General features: G+C 41.1%; 1 protein-coding gene across 6 annotated transcripts in view; it reads left to right on the top strand.

Annotated features, from left to right (window-relative positions):
* The window catches only part of elmo1 (engulfment and cell motility 1 (ced-12 homolog, C. elegans)), a 140,533-nt gene that overhangs the window by 115,535 nt on the left and 8,853 nt on the right, over positions 1 to 16,145 (top strand). For all 6 annotated transcript variants that reach the window (XM_059350704.1, XM_059350701.1, XM_059350703.1 and 3 more), the window contains 2 exons: positions 9,854 to 10,017; positions 14,382 to 14,494. In XM_059350704.1, the coding sequence (XP_059206687.1) occupies positions 9,854 to 10,017; positions 14,382 to 14,494 (277 nt within the window). The remainder of the gene's footprint in view (positions 1 to 9,853; positions 10,018 to 14,381; positions 14,495 to 16,145) is intronic.

Genomic DNA, 16,145 nt, shown 5'->3' with positions numbered 1-16,145 from the left:
ATTTGGCCATTGGTTTCTCCATAACCAAACCGAATGCATAACATCCTTGGTAGACGTACCAAAGCAGCTAGGTAGCACCTTAACCGTGGAAGACGCTTCAATTGCATGGAACCTCTTATGAAAAATCTGAGTAATGTGGCTTGTGAAGCTCTCTCCATCGCCAAAAATGGCATTTAAGCTCCTTAATTAGCCTAAATGGGTTCTGTCTGCATTATTCATGAGAACTTGACTGACTTCAGTTTTTCAGACAACTTCAATCAGATCCAAAAAGGTATTAAAACTGATTTTTCAGATAAAAACCTACATTATGAGTACACTCTAGCACAGGGATCGTCCCTGATGGGAGTTATTACACGAGATATAATGAAATAATACCTGTTTTGATGTCCTTGAATGGATGTTTAATCACAACCAATTTACTCATCCCTCAGGGACAATTAATGCAGAATGTTCATATTTCCTGCAACAACCGTGTCATAATAAAACACTCATTAATGCAAAGCTGTGCACAAGCCAAGGTCAGCACTTGGCTTTCATCAGCATTTCTTGACTCGCAGTAAGTGGCGATTTCCCAGGCGACTTTGCTCTCCAGTCATCCATATGGGCCACGCTGCACCACACGTGGAGCCGGTTGTTGAAAAAGAGCTCCTCTGACAGTTTGTCTGGGCATGCAGCTCTAGCACTCTAAATATGGCAACAACAGCTAGCAGCAACAGCCGGTGTCCACTCTGCATCACTCACACTGAATGAAGAATAGGATTGATAGAGGGAGCTCTCCAGATGTGTGTGCATGGGAAGACTGGGAATTTACATTTTTGCTTTGTGTGCGTTGCTGCTTGTTCATACTGTAAAATGCATGTAAAAGAGGGAATGAATTAGTATGTGTGCAGCATAAGTGTCTACATTGAGAGAGCGTATCTGTCTTGACACCGATACAGTATGTGCTGTTCCCTGTGGTGCAGTAATGCTGTCAAACAGGTCCCTGAGGCTTTCACTAAGAGAGAAAAGAGCTGCTTTTCACTGTGCTTTAGAGTCACATTTACCCCTTACCACCCGATTTTGTTTTATTGAAATACCCAGATACAGTGACTCGTTACATTCCAGCCGTGGGGGGTAGATGCATAATTGAAATTTTAATGGATGAAAGTAGTGCCTTTCCACTTAGTTGCTCTCAGCAGACTTAACATAGAGCTGTGACGCGGCTGTCAGGAGAGTCTAACAAGAAAAAGCTGAATATACTAAATATATTCCGGGAATCTGTCTGCAGCGTTTACCTCTCGTTCTTCACCCACTATGAAATGGCACTCTGCCTGTCTCTTGTTTGGCATTTCATACAATACTTCAAGCGGTGTGAAGGTGCCGCCACATAAATGTCTGAGATAGAACTGCAAAGATTTAGCATTATTCTGTGAAAGGTCATTGCTGGGGTTGCCACTAACCATTATTTTCATCATCGATTAATAATTTTGTCTATGAAATGTCAGGAACTAATGAAACATGCTGAGTATATTTTTCCCCAGTGTCCATGGTGATGTTTCAAACTACTTATTTTCGTCAACTAACAATCTAAAACTCAAATATAAAAAGTTTACAATTATATAAAATGGGGGGAAAAAAATTAAATTTTAGCTATCAGCAAATTTCTCAGAGGAATCAGTTAATTGTGTGTGCAAAGATTAGATTCAAAAGCAATGCTGATTTTTTTTTATGCTGCCCAATATCAAAAGCAGCAAATATTCATTAACAATTAATCAGCTGGTTATTTTCTCCATTAATCATTTGGTCTATAGTGCAAAAGTCTGGTCCCAGTTTCTCCAGGGTGATGTCCTTAAATGTCGATTGGCAATGTTTTTTAGTGCATACCCTAATAAAAAACAAAACAAAATTTATGTTTTTTACCTCAGAAAACTGAACAGCGACTCCGTGTCTGTTAGTCCAACCAAACACTGAACAAGACATTTTTACTGAACAAAACGTTCAAATAAACTGTCATTAAGTGAAAATACAGTGAAAGGGTCAAAGTTATGAGACCAAATCGGTAAACGTCCTCTTTTCTATCTATATAACATTATATATAACTTTATTGACTCGTTGCCGTGGATACGCATTGCTCTGCTTCTCTCCTGGTGACAGCTCGCCTTGTCAGTGACCTGTCAATCAAAGGTAGCCCCGCCCCAAATCATACGATTCTTAATCTTCTATTTTCTTCTAAATGGGGCCATTATTAGAACTATTGACATGAAATTGTCTTGAAGATGATTTTTTACTAGCGATTGAGACCATAGTGTTGTCTTGAAAAAAATTTCTGAGGTAATAAATCAAGTGAGAAGTTTTCAAATTTTGCACTGAAATGAATGGGCAGATTTTTTTTGCAGCCAAACTTAGCGCCCCCTACTGGATATTTCGGTGGATTGCAGGCTTAAGGCACTTCCTGGTTGGCCTCCATGCTCAGACACGGAGATTGCCGCCTGATTCACACACACACACACACACACACACACACACACACATTCAAACTGGTGGACGAGGCTACTCTAAATGGTTAGGGTTAGGGTTAGCCTGCCACCATCAGGAATTCATTCATACACTGGTGAACGCAGCATCGGGAGCAATTTGTGCTTCAGTATCTTGCCCAAAGATACTTCGACATGTAGGCTGCCATGGTCAGGGATCGAACCACGACTTTCCGTTCAGTGGCCGACCAACTGACTGATCTACCAACTGAGCCACAGCCGAACAAATAGAAAAGTGCAGCGAGAAGGAACAAGATTCCTTAATATTTCTTCATTAATGTAATGTTTGAATGCAAACTTCACAGTTTAGTCAGTTAAAATGATAGCACCTTTATAGGAGTAGGCCATAAGACGACCCCCCAACCACAATATCATTGTCCATCATTGTGTTTTTTTCTTGACATCCCTACTCCGTACAAATTCTTTGAGCCAAAGTGTGAAGCCTTTGAAGCGCTACACTGTGTTGTGACCAAAGTGGAGCTGTAGTGGTGCTGTCAGACTGAGATCTGTGTTTTGTTGTGCTTCCCCAAACGTCCTCTCACTCAGACCTCACGGGGCAAAATCCACCCCAGTTGGCATTGTTGGCATAGATTAGTGTCACTATCATTTTATTAACAGAAACCAGAAGTCAACAGTATCTGCCGCCTACACAGAGAGTGGACAAACAAGGCTCTCCTCAACCCTGGCGATTACGCTCCACCCTGGTCGCTGTACTGCTGGTTGAAAGCCCAATTGTTTGATGCAACAGAATATATAATGATTTAACAGTGACAAGGGCAGCTTTGCCTCAAGTTTGGCATTAGAGCCATAAATCTTCTGCGACAGCTTTGTCATATTTTCAGTCCTATCAGCTTCCAAAACAATTTTTTTTTTTCATCTTTATTCAATGCATTTTTATCAGCTTCTAAATTTAATACAGCCCGTGGCAGCACTCCTCTCTCTGTGCAGCGTGATGAGAGACAGGCATCCTTTCATGTCCATCTCTGTGGCATTGTTTTATTTTTAATGACATCATGGTCAACTTTGAAGGAGATGATTATTAATTGAACATGGAGCATGGTGGCAGGGAGGGAAGATGTGATTACCATTTCAATCACAGGGAAATGGATACCCTCTATTCTCTTTTCCTGCTGCATATGAAGAAAATCTGACAGATGAGAACATGTGTGCGACTGCTTCCTTTTATATGATATGTACGCACACATGCATGTTTTGTCTGCTTTCTGGCTTTGAATGAAGTAACACACCCCACCGACGATCCCATTATCACCATGTGAGATAGACTTTTTGACTGCTTTCAGGGAGTATCAGCAAAGTCATTATTCTGTGATTACCGCCTTATTTGCCAACCAAAGTGCCTCTCCAGCAATCTCCAGATTTCACCACCCAGGCTTGAGTGGCGGGTGAGCATTTGACTGACAGCTGGTAAATGATGCCATTAGCATCCTCTTAGGTAAATGGAGCAGCGGCGATAGTCGATTGGTCGGCGAGGGAGGGGGTAATTTGTTACGGCTGATGCGTCGTGGATGATGGATGGCCTGGCCGACTTCAGGAACGAGGAAGTGCCCGACTGTCCTGTTTGAGAACGGACTGAGAGGAAGAGGGGAGTGTGGCAGACAAGTCTGTGTGGCCAGCTCTTCATTACGTGTCCTAGATGGCTCATGGGATGGCGTTTAATTACTTTTGCTGACACTTGCTCTGCTGTCTAACTTCCCTTCCAAAGAGCTACAAGAAAGAATGATGGCCTGTTGTCTGGAAGAGATTAGGGAGTGTGAGAGGGAATGTAGAGAAATAAAGGTGGACAAGATAGAGGAGATAAATCTTGGATCAACAGCGGGCAGTGAACGATTCCGCACTTAGATCAGCTAAGACGACTGCGGTACAAAACTGAACCTAATTTCTCCAGAGAGTGATCTCAGCCTGCAAAGTTTGTTCCAGCGGTGACGTCACCTCACCTCTACCAAGGTGCTCTCTGCACAATCAGCAGATGAAAAAGAAGGATGAACATAAAATATTCATAATGCCCCTCCGCCCTGTTGTGAAAGGACCATGTGTTCGTATTAAATGTGATGAATATTCACGGTTTTAATTAGCATGAGTGCAGCCACATGGGCCAACAGAATTGTTTTCCTGCCGGAGACACGACTGCAAACAAGGCATATTAATGAACATTCCCCTGGGACTGCTCTGCTGAAACACCGGGCTGGGTGGCGCTCGTGGAGGGTGGAAAGCGAGCTGTAGGTGACGACGTCTATGTTAAAAAAAAATTAAAATAGAATTTTTTTGCAGTTTCTGTGACACAGGGATCATTTTGGAACGTTTATCAAAGCTCACTCTATGTGGTAAAGTCTTATCATTTCCTTTTATTTTTAAGTAGCTTTATAAGGGGAGGCACTAGGTGAATAGGGTAAAAGTTTTAACTACTAACACTATTAAACTTTTACAGTTAATTACTTATACTATGCTATTTGCTTGTGTTACAAGTTTTGGATGATTTTATGTTTAAATATGGAAATGAGGCATTATCTAATTCTAACTTTTGGTTCATTTAGGAAAAATCTACAGATGCAAAAAGACAAAGTGCAGTAAAATATGTGTATTTTGGATGTTTTCTTTCCACTAATCTAAAAGAGTCCATGTTAAGGAAGCAAAATAGCCCCATATCTCCAAATTGACCAGTTCATGAAAAAAACACTGTTTTTGTCTGTAGTGTCTCGCCTTCAGGGGAAGAATGTTCCTTCCAGACACACTGACAGACCATTTATAATCTTAATGGGAAAATAAATTAATTTGAGACTTAATTATCAGGATTATAGGAGTGTGTATGTGTGTGAAAATTTATGATAGGCAACTCTGTGCAGTTGTGATTAAAAGTAGTGGACAGGAGTGATGAATCTCTAGTAGCATGATTGCAAGCTGTGGCTTCACCCATTTATCTGCTCATTTTTCAGCCGAAACAGGAGGAGGAGGCTGAAAGGCCGGTCCTGGGGGTTGTAAATCTGCTGTTAGCTGGACACCTGTTTCTCCCCATGACAATATGGCGTACATATTACAGAGAGGATACAGAAAAACAGCCTTCCGTGGAGATGATGCCGATGTGTGTCGAGAGCTACCGTAAATATGTTTCTAGCTGTTTCAGCTGAGGGGGAAACAGACAGCTGTCTTTATGGATGGATGAACCGATGGAGGGATGAGAAGAGACAGACACATGAGTAAAAACTCAAAGTCCTCCTTCATATAACTGGCTACCACAAGCCTACATTTCAGTATCTGCACATAGTCAGCTAGAACAAGTCTTGACTGACAGAAAGGGAAAATGTCCCCCCTCCTCTAATAGTCGGTCAGTGGTTTTCTGTGACCATTACACACTGGTTTCCAAAAGGTTTATAATCTGAACACAGGGCCAAGAGCAGAGCTCCTTTTTAAACAACAAAGATCATGATCTTTACTTTTGTCTGCCTCTGTCAGAGGGGATTTGAAGGATGTACTTGTGCTGAGTCACTGATGTTCTGCATCAACCTTAATGCCACTTAGATTTGGATCACTTGAAAGAAGACCTCATGAGCACAGATGTGAGTCTTTGTCTGAAGCTTTACACACACTGAAAGTGACGTGTGTCAGTTGATGCCTCTTTATGGCGCACTGCAGGCATCGGATTTGAAATGCCAACAACAAGAAAATGGCAGTATTTTAGGAAACTATTGAGGCAAAATGTTTGTATATTACAGTTGATTCCATTGATTTTCTGTTCATTATGTGAATGAATGAATTCCGAGATCACAGAACTGGAAGTATTCTGGGAAAAGATCGATACATACACGGTCGATCATAAAGTTGGAATGATTTTGTTTTCAGACACAATTAATTGTGGTTTCATTTTCATTGTGATGTGTTTGGAAGAGATTGATTAATTCAGTTTTGAGAATATATACACTTATGTTTATACAATATCTGTCAATAATAAATCATGTTGACACAATCATTTCATGGAAAGTATTTTATAAGGAAGGAGGGTTCTGCTGCTTTTCTTTAAATAGCGCTGAGCTATTAGTTATTATGACAAAAATCATAATCATGATTATCATGGTCAACGTTGAGTTCACTGTCATTTAACAAAATGAGTCATTGACTTTAGAAACATCATGCATTTATTGAACAATACTTTACTTTTTACCCGATTTGGATTTTCTAATTCTTTAATTCAACTGAAGAAAGTACAAAACAGTATATATATATATATATATATATATATATATATATATAGTCAACTGACTCCTTTACAGCCCAAATGCTGGGCAGTGTCATTAAAAACTATGATCCTAGCAGTGCAGCCTCTGCCACTGCAGGAACATATATATTGCTTTCAGTGCATTTGGGCCTTGAGCATTGCAGTGACATAAATCAGACAGCATGTGCTACTCAGGGTCGAAATCTCGACTCTGCATGTGATTCTTGAAATGCTTTGGCATATCTGGTCACTAATGCCTACTAAAGCTTATTTTGGGAATCAGCTGGTGCCAGAAAGCCACATGCTTGCTTCTCTAAATAACCCCTCCGTTTGACTCAACCTGCCTCTTTTCTGTTGCCAATGTCATGTGTTTATTTTCCAAGGTCAATTTGTTGCCTGTTTGTTTGGAAATACACTGTGATTACCACCTCTGAGCATATTTGCATTCCAAAAGATTATCCCTGGATTAAATTGTGTAATCAGTGAGAAAATGACTTTTTCCAGTATTTTTGTGTGGTGGGAGTGTTACCTCCGGGGCTTATCAGATATGCAGAAATGGGTTAATTCCTTTTTGTGGCGCTCTTACTGTACAGCCACAGTGTCACAAAAGGGGACTTTGAGCACAGACCACTTCTTAATGCGTTTTTTACACGGTGAATGCAGTGCTGATCCAAGAGGATTATCCTCGATTGCCTTTGTCGTCTTGGGTTTCTGGTGCCGGGTGGAGGTTTATGCTGTTCATACTTCATTTTTTGGCAGCTCAAATCGTCTATTTTTGATGCTCTCACCCCTGGCTTAGTCTGACTGCTGAGAGTTCGGAGGTTAGCAAGTTGATGAGTAATCGCTTTGCAGTGAACGCAAACAGCGAGAAAAATATTACATAAGACCATGTTTGGGATCTTGGCTCACTGGGTTTTGGCATGGTTGTTAAGGGTGAGAAGCCCAGATGAAACAGAATAGCACACCAGTTATAAGGAAAGTCCAAAAACATCCTCTTCTGAGTACAAACATGCAAAAAAAAAAAACCCTCCTAATCCTGAATTCTCACTGTCTCTTGTTAAAATAGAGTCGACACATTGCGAGGAAGTGTTTGCAGAGGCTGGAAATACTTCTGTGTCCTTAAGCATTTGATCAACAAGGCATGCAGGAAGAAAGAGAAATACAATAGAGTCAAATCAAAAAGAACAGAAGAGAAGGCAGTCTATTTCTTTCTGTCACCTCGGTATGATCTGATCCAGTGAATCAGCATCTGCAGGCCCGGAGGTGGCCGCTAACAAGGCTGATCCAGAATCAGAGCTGCTTGTCACGTCTACCATCACACCGTCTGCAGTTAACTAGAACAGCTTCGCTCGACCCGGCCGGAGAAAAGCCAAGTCTAGTTTCTTTTTTAGCCAAATATCCCTCGGCAGGATTTCCGGGCCCACATCTGTCCCAGCTCTGCTCTCAGATTTGAGGGGAAACCACTGTTGCAGGTGATGTCCTGTTGTGTTTGAACAATTTCAGCACATTAGAAATTATGTTTGCTGCCAGTCATGTCCCTTGTGTGTGGGCTGAACACCTTCACAAACAGAGAATCTGTCTTTGAGTTATATTAGTGTTCAAATTCTAATTATGCAGACTGCAAATCAGGTTGTCAGAGTGCAAAGCTAAATGGAAGCAGCTGTCACTGAAAATTTCAGTTTAGGACTCATTTTACGGAGGCTCAAGTGTATTTGCAGAAGAGGAGAGGAGATTTTTTACTTTGGTAAGAATTAATGCTTTATTAACTGTGTAAAAATCAGCGTCACAAAGTAGCTCTAGTTCTTTATTCCATTTCACACCATTATAAGTTTAAGCACTGCTCAGTTATGGCCCTTGTTTTGTTTGGTCCATCTAGAATTGCAGCGATTAGTTGACTAGTCAATTAGGTGCCAACTGTTATGATCATGGTCAATATAATTTGGACTTTTTAAAAAATAATTTGCAAAAAAACCCTCTTTAATATCAAAGTGAAAACAGATTTTTACAAAATAGTATCAGTTAATTAAAAATATATAAGGTAAAATAAATGATTGCATAAGTATTCATACCCTTTAAAGTAACTGACTTAATTCAACAAAGTTCCAGCTAGCTGATGCAGCAGTGTCACAGTTAGTGAAATGGAGATCAGCTGAGTGCAGCTGATGTGTGTCAAGTGATCAAAGTATAAAAACATCTGTGTCTGGGAGGTCCAGTCTCTGGTTCATCACTAGAACACTCAAAGCAACTCAGAGAAAAGTTCATTGTACAGTATAAATCAAGAGATGGCTACAAAGAAATGTCCAGCTCACTGGACATCCCACAGAGTTCAGTTAAACCATCATTAAGAAATGGAAGCAGTATGGACGTTGTTTAAATCTGAACTAAAAACTAAAAAGTTATTAATTATTAGTTAGGTTAGTTGTTAGTTTTCATCGACTGTCTACTGTTTTTATTCCTTTTTATCCACATTAACATACAGTAAGATGATATCTCACTCCCAGTGTGTTAGTTGACAGAATTGATGTTGTTTGCTCACTGCTGCTGCTGCTGATGCTTTTTGATTTTCACACACACAGTTCTGTGTGTAGACTTTAATTATCTCCTGACAGCAATGCATTCACGGCCGGCTAATTGATCTAGACATGCGCGAAGTGTTTTATGTGTTGCTGTGGAGTGCCTTCCTATTGTATTCTTACCTCCGTTGATCACAAAGACCCCTCGAGTGGGATTGATGACTTGGAACAGCACTTATGTCATGCTTCTGCAGCCACAGCCAGACTAATGGTATTAGCTAGCTGGGGTATTATAGGCAAGTTCTATCATGCATTTCACTGATGCATGATACTGAGGCTAACAGTTGACTAGCCGCCATTGAATTATTCTGCCTTGCTCTTTTCCTCTAAAGGCTCAGTGCACCAGACTGGATTACAGGCTCTGAAAAAAACATTAATCCTGTGGGGAACTGAACAGAATTTTATATGCTCCCCTGACCCCCCAAAATAGGGAGGGGGTTAGTTTTGACTTCCTGACTGTACTGACTTATCTGTGGCTGTTTCTACATCCTGTATGGCTCCATGATCTCACGTCCTCCTCTTCCTCTTCTCCTCTGCAGGTAATGCAGGTGGTGAGGGAGCAGATCATGCGAGCGCTGACTCTCAAGCCTAATTCTCTGGACCAGTTCAAGAGTCGCCTGCAGAACCTGAGCTACACAGAGATCCTGAAGATACGCCAGTCCGAAAGGATGAATCAGGAAGACTTCCAGTCCCGCCCCATCCTGTGAGTCAAGTAGTCAATCACCAGTATCATGCTGACACGTTTTTAGAAAGGGTTATTTTGGTGTCCTAAAGAAGCTTGTCGGGAAGTTGAGATGGCAACAAAATGCTGAACTTAAATGTGTAATATTTAATTTATAGACGGATAATAATTCTGCTTTAAAATGTCGAAAAAATGACTAGAACTTTGTTATATAGTTTGAAGAGTTGTGTACTTACATTACGGGTTAGCGTTGTGGTTGTCTGCCAGAAGCTATCATAAATTGACTTATTTTTCAACTTTTAAGCACATTTTTACCATAAACTTTTTCTATGTTCATTATTTTTAACTGTATATTTTAACCGGATAACAGTTATTTGTTGTCAGATGTCTGAATCTTAAGTTATCTGAGAAACAAGCTGAGCAAACATTGACATCAGCTCTGCTTGCAGCCCCTCCAACAGCATAATATGGAACAGCCTATGAGCATTTAACATAAAAGTACTTCATTCAGTGTTTTTACTGCTCTAAATCACCGGGTCCATTTGTTTTGGTGAATTGGAGCCCTCTGTGGATAATTCAGCTCCTGGTAAAAACTTCCTGAACGTCTGGAGTTATCAGAGAGACGAGCTGAGCAGACTTAAGCAGCAGCTTGCTTGCAGTTGCCTAACAGTGTCGGATAAACACAGATTATTTTTAAGTGAAACTGCTTTATTTTGGTTCACCTGGTCTACAGATAATTTGACTCCGGGACCTGAACAGTGAAGACTGAAGGAATCCTAACCTAAAGGAATAACTAACTGCAATGACTGTAATGTGAATACATTGAATATACTACTCATTCATGTGAATACTATAGACAAACATTTTATTCATTCATACTGCAGCTCTGAAACCTTTCTTTAGAGAACAATGCACTTTGAATAGTGTACAACATTTTGTGGAGCTGGAGGAACCGCTCAGTGATATTACCTTTTCCTCCACTACCTAATTATGTCTTAAGACTCAAATGAGAACATAATTTGCATCTACAAAAAAGAGCCGTGGTCATTAATATGCTTGTAATTGCTTCTTTTTTCTGCTTCCCATTTGTCAACCAAATGCCAGCTACTGGCATGAAGCAGGTTGCACCTGCACTCTCCTCTCATGATTGAAAATATGCATTAAATTCAAATTGTCTGCAAATGGCATTCCCAGTGAATACTCCATTAACGACCCTCCAGCTCACTAAGCATGGAGAGCTAGTCTGTAATAGATCATTCATTGACTGATCATGGATGCAGGGCCTGTAATGGAGAACATTGTTTTGTCCTGCCTGTATTTAATGGAGTAGCTAGCACTATTGGAAAATCGTTTCACAGAGAGAGCTTGTCCCTCTGAACAGTAATCAATGCTGAGCCAAGGGCTTATTGAATCGATATTGGAAGGGTAGAGACCAAACTTTAGCAGCCAATTAATCCTATTGGGCAAAGCAGAACAAAAGGGACGGAAGTTGCCAAAAAATGAACTCTTAAACAATGTTGATATCTTATTCACATTGAAAATAAGCTTACAGTTCTTTTATTATGTATAAGACACTAAATTTCCTGCATTAACAAGAAAAATCTAGCCGAACGCAACCAGTTCACACTTAATCTCAGGATGAATTAAATGGTGAAATGAAACAGCCCATTTAAACATCTTATCACAGAATGATTGTTGGAAAGCATTGAACATCACAGGCTGATGAGTGTCTCTTCAACAGTGTCCGACTACACGAAGGTGGAATTTTCCTCTAATCAATACAGCATAGTCATGACTTGTAAACATAATGAGCAGAGCATGTCAGGCCACAGATTTAAAGGAGCTCTGTATCTACAAGTGCTGCCAGTTTTCTGCTATCAGTTACTGTAAAGACTGACTTTAGACATCAAAAGGAGGTGAAGAGGAGCTATTATGGCTCCAGATCAAAGCTGCGTCTGCTGCAGAGCGTCTTCTTACCTTATATCATGTCGACTTGTTGAGGTATATCAGCTATAATTAGCAAAATGCAGTTTTTTGCAAAGTATGAGAAAAGTTTTTTATTTACTGAAAGTTGCTTACAAAAAAAAAACTGAAACGCGTGAAGAATTCATGCAGCAGGTCGACTCAGAACTGCTGAGGATGTGAGAAAATACTAATACAGAACTTATTTTTAATGCAGTCCCCAGAAAATTAGGATGAAAAGTGGTTTTAACGTAATTCATTATTGATTCGCCTCTCCACCACTGCTTAAATATTTTACTCATATACTGTGAAGGTAGCTACTTTGCTTTTATACAAAGCTGGAAATGGGTGTTTGTGTCTCACTTTTTTAAAGCAGCTGCAAGGAACTTTTAACTGGTTATGGTTCTTTTTTAACGCCTGTAATGGTGACATCTATTGCACAAAATCAGACAAAATCATGCAGGTTTACAAGAAACTCTTTTAGCTCAGACTCAAGCGAGGCCTCCAGCAGCGACCAGGCCACAGTGGACAGAACTGAACAACTTCTCTGCTGCTTTCAAACTGCAGTCGCAGCTCCACAGGAGACTGATGCCCCTTACCAACAAGGCAGCTCAAGTGGCGGTTCAGAGCCTGTACCTAATGTGTTAGGTACAGGTACCTAGTGTTTCGACAGCCAAAGAACTGGCTCCCGGCCAGGAAAACTGGTTCCAGAGCGCTCAGCACCAACTCTTTGCTGGTCTCGAAACCACAAACCACTAGCGTCAGGGGATGGGGACTGTATTATTTGACCAACAAGACCAACTTTTAAGTGTATCAATCATTTTATTGATTTTTTTTGTTTATTTAACTGCAATGTGATTGATACAGGCTAATGTTAGTGTGCTAATGTAAGCAGGCTAATGTTAGCATTAGCTTAAAACCAAGTCTAACGTTAACATCTTTCATTCAGTGTTAATAAGGACGTTATCGTTGTCCACGACATTAAAGTCGAGCAGAACAAATATGTTGTACCAGTAATGTTTGGCTGCCAATGTTGGCTCACAAAGCCAGGAGCAACATTTGTAAAGAGACGATGTAGTCCGCCATTGTTGTTATTATGCTTGGGTAGACATATACAGACGTATACAGTGATGTAACGATGTGGCTAGTGACTCACACCATATTGCTGGCCCCGCTAAAGGGAAACACAGAAGAACCAGAACCAGGACTGAACAGAGTAGGCTGTCAGACCCTGTTGCAGTAAAATGAGAGGTTTTCTAAGAGTCTGGTGCTCTTAAAAACGCTTGATTTTGTCCCAAAGAGCCGTTAAACTCAACACAACATGAAGCTTCCTTGTAGCTGCTTTAATCATTTGAACACCTGATACCAACCAGAGTGCTTCCTTTATGGAGGTCTACCAGTACAACGCCTCAGCCCTTTAATTCAATTGCCTATGATTCTTTTGCATTTGCCAGAAATAATCATTTTAAATTGAAACCAGAGCTGCTTCCTAAGAAAACCTCACAGCCAAACCACCTGAAACTCCCAGACAAGAACAGTCTCACATGTGTCTGCCTCCGCCAGAATGATAGCACCCGAGGTGGTTAAGCCGAGCCATCATCATCCATCCTTCAAGCGATGAGCCACGCCTTCCCCACTAGCTGCTTCTTTAAAGATGCCAGAGTAAAGGTCCGACCACAGATCAATGTAATGACTGGAGTCACTGATGAGGCAAGCACATAAGACAGCAAGGGTGAGCGGGAGAGATAGATGAAGGGAGACGAGAGCGGATGAGCCTGAAGGAGAGACGGAGGAGAAAGGAGGACAAAAATGTGATCACGAAGGAGAAATGCAAGAAAATAATAGAAATGTGGATCTTTTATGTGACTGGAGAACCTGAAATCCTGTAAAAGGCTGCATGTTTCTAAAGAAAAAAAAAGAATAAAAGGGTAAATTGGAAGAGAAAAGACTCAACTATAATGATGAGAAATAAAAGATGGGGAGCAGCGGCAGTGCTCGGGCCGATAATATACATAATTAATGTTGACTAGTGCTGTGTGCTCCACATTCATATGCAACACAGACTCACATACATGTAGAAGCATGAATAAATGACAGGGCGAGCTGAAGCAGCATAGAGTCCCACTGATCAGCTTTTTGGGACGCTATATGACATATTTCTGAGTGTGTGTTCATGTGCATGCACGTGTGTGAGTCTAGCTGTGTGTTTGGCATTCTCTGTTCCCTCCTGACAGTCGTAATCCTGGGGATTTTGGCAGTAAGATGAATATTGCACGCTGCCAGAAAGCCGGGAAATGTAGAATAATTCACTTCCAGATCTCGGAGCATCTTGTACCTCGCTGTCACTCTGCTTTCCACATCTGGAAGGGTGTGGATTATGTATTACGATAATTATCTTAAACCAATAATGTGTTTCTTTTAAGGGAGCTGAGAGAGAAGATCCAGCCCGAGATCATGGAGTTGATCAAACAGCAGAGGCTCAACAGGTTGTGTGAGGGAACCTGCTTCAGGAAAATCAGTAGTCGCAGGAGGCAAGGTGAGACACATGAACACACTCTTCCTATAAACATACATGTGTTCACATCCTGGAAATTCACATGCTGTGTTCCAAGGCCAATCCTTTCTCTCCAGAGTCTGTTTGTTCTTCATCCCTCCTCTGCACCACAGCTCACGCCTTATTCCCACTGCCTTACGAAAATCCCACAGGAAATGTGTATCACAGGAGATCTCTGAAGCCGCTGTGGATTTACTGTCATGATAGTTCACACAGATTTCTCCGGCTCTGTCAGCCCCTGAGACATATAGCGACACGCTGCCTCCTTTACTCGAATACATACAGAAATGCAGTACACATGTCTTTACGTCCTGAGATGCACAAAGGGAACTTATCGGTTTGCCCCTGCATACACAGATATACGGCACGCAAAGAAATACAAAGATACGCCAAGCCGAAACACACATTTATACACGCTTGTCAGGATAAATTCTGGAGAACACTTTGAGAGGAGAAATGAAAGAATGACAAAAGAGCAGACTGCGGTAACCCCGGGCTCTACAATAAATACAGTATGGAGGGGTGGAGTGGAGTGAGATGATAAAGCAGTGTGTGCTTTGCTGAGACATAAAACAAGTGGGATCATTTGTGGCAAGCTGGATGTCGAAGACTTCTGCTTCAGAGGATATTTTGAGACGTTCAAATGCAGGCCATGATATGTTGGAAGCAAATGTTTTGTGCATTTATAGACAGCGAAGCTGTGTTTCCAAGAAAGAAGTTCCTGGTCATTTTAGTGCTAGGACTACTTCTCAAGGAGATAGTAGGTTCCTTTAAGACCTTGCTGTTTTCATAGTGGTCTAAGAGAGTATTTAACCTCACTGATGCATGTTGGATGTGGTGAATGAGATACAGAGGAGAAAGATGAAACTAAGGGCATCTGTCTCCATAGTAAATCATCTGTTGACTGTTTGATGGTTATTTATTTGTCCTTTAGAACGTAACTGATGTGAAACAATAAAAACAAAACATTTAATTTCTGTCATTCACTGGCTTTCTCATCACAGCACCATCACACTGTCCTTCTCTCTCTGCTACTGCTCGCTCCGCTCTCTTGGCTCAGCACAATCACATGATCTCTCTCTTTTTCTCTCTGTTTTTTTTTTTTTAAACGACTCAGGAATGTCCTAAATCAAACCGAGAGTATGTCCATGTTTTATGAATGAAGTGGGACACAGGTTGAAGCTGCCTTGCTGTGTGTTTGACCAATCCCTGCAAACCACACCTGGAAATGTTCTATACTTTCAGCACTTCCCAGACCACGGCCGTTTTTGGGGGTAAAATGTGTTGGAAAATGATCCTGTAGCTCAATTTAGACCTGCAGTCGAATGCATTGAGTTCTGCAAAATGTCCCTAGTCCCTGTGGAAAGTTCCTGCGGTGGAAAAGGGGCTCTACTCTTTCAACCTGATTTAGTGTAAGGTTACTATGTATGGTGTTCCTTCACAGCGATACAGTGGAGAAGAGTGGAAGAAGGAAAGTGAAAACCGCAGCAGCCAGCTTAGACGGGGCCATATTCGAATCATTCTGCCTAATATCGTGTTTCACACTCACTGCCACTAGAAAGCAAAGAGCAAGGGAAGAGAGGAGCTCCAGCAGCAGCATTTAGCCTCTATAATATACTGCTCCTCAGTCAAA

The sequence above is a fragment of the Centropristis striata genome, chromosome 14 (genome assembly GCF_030273125.1).
Source record: "Centropristis striata isolate RG_2023a ecotype Rhode Island chromosome 14, C.striata_1.0, whole genome shotgun sequence".
In the NCBI taxonomy this organism is placed as follows: domain Eukaryota; kingdom Metazoa; phylum Chordata; class Actinopteri; order Perciformes; family Serranidae; genus Centropristis; species Centropristis striata.
Note: the sequence above shows the minus strand (reverse complement) of the source record. Positions and strands in the feature narration are given on the sequence as shown.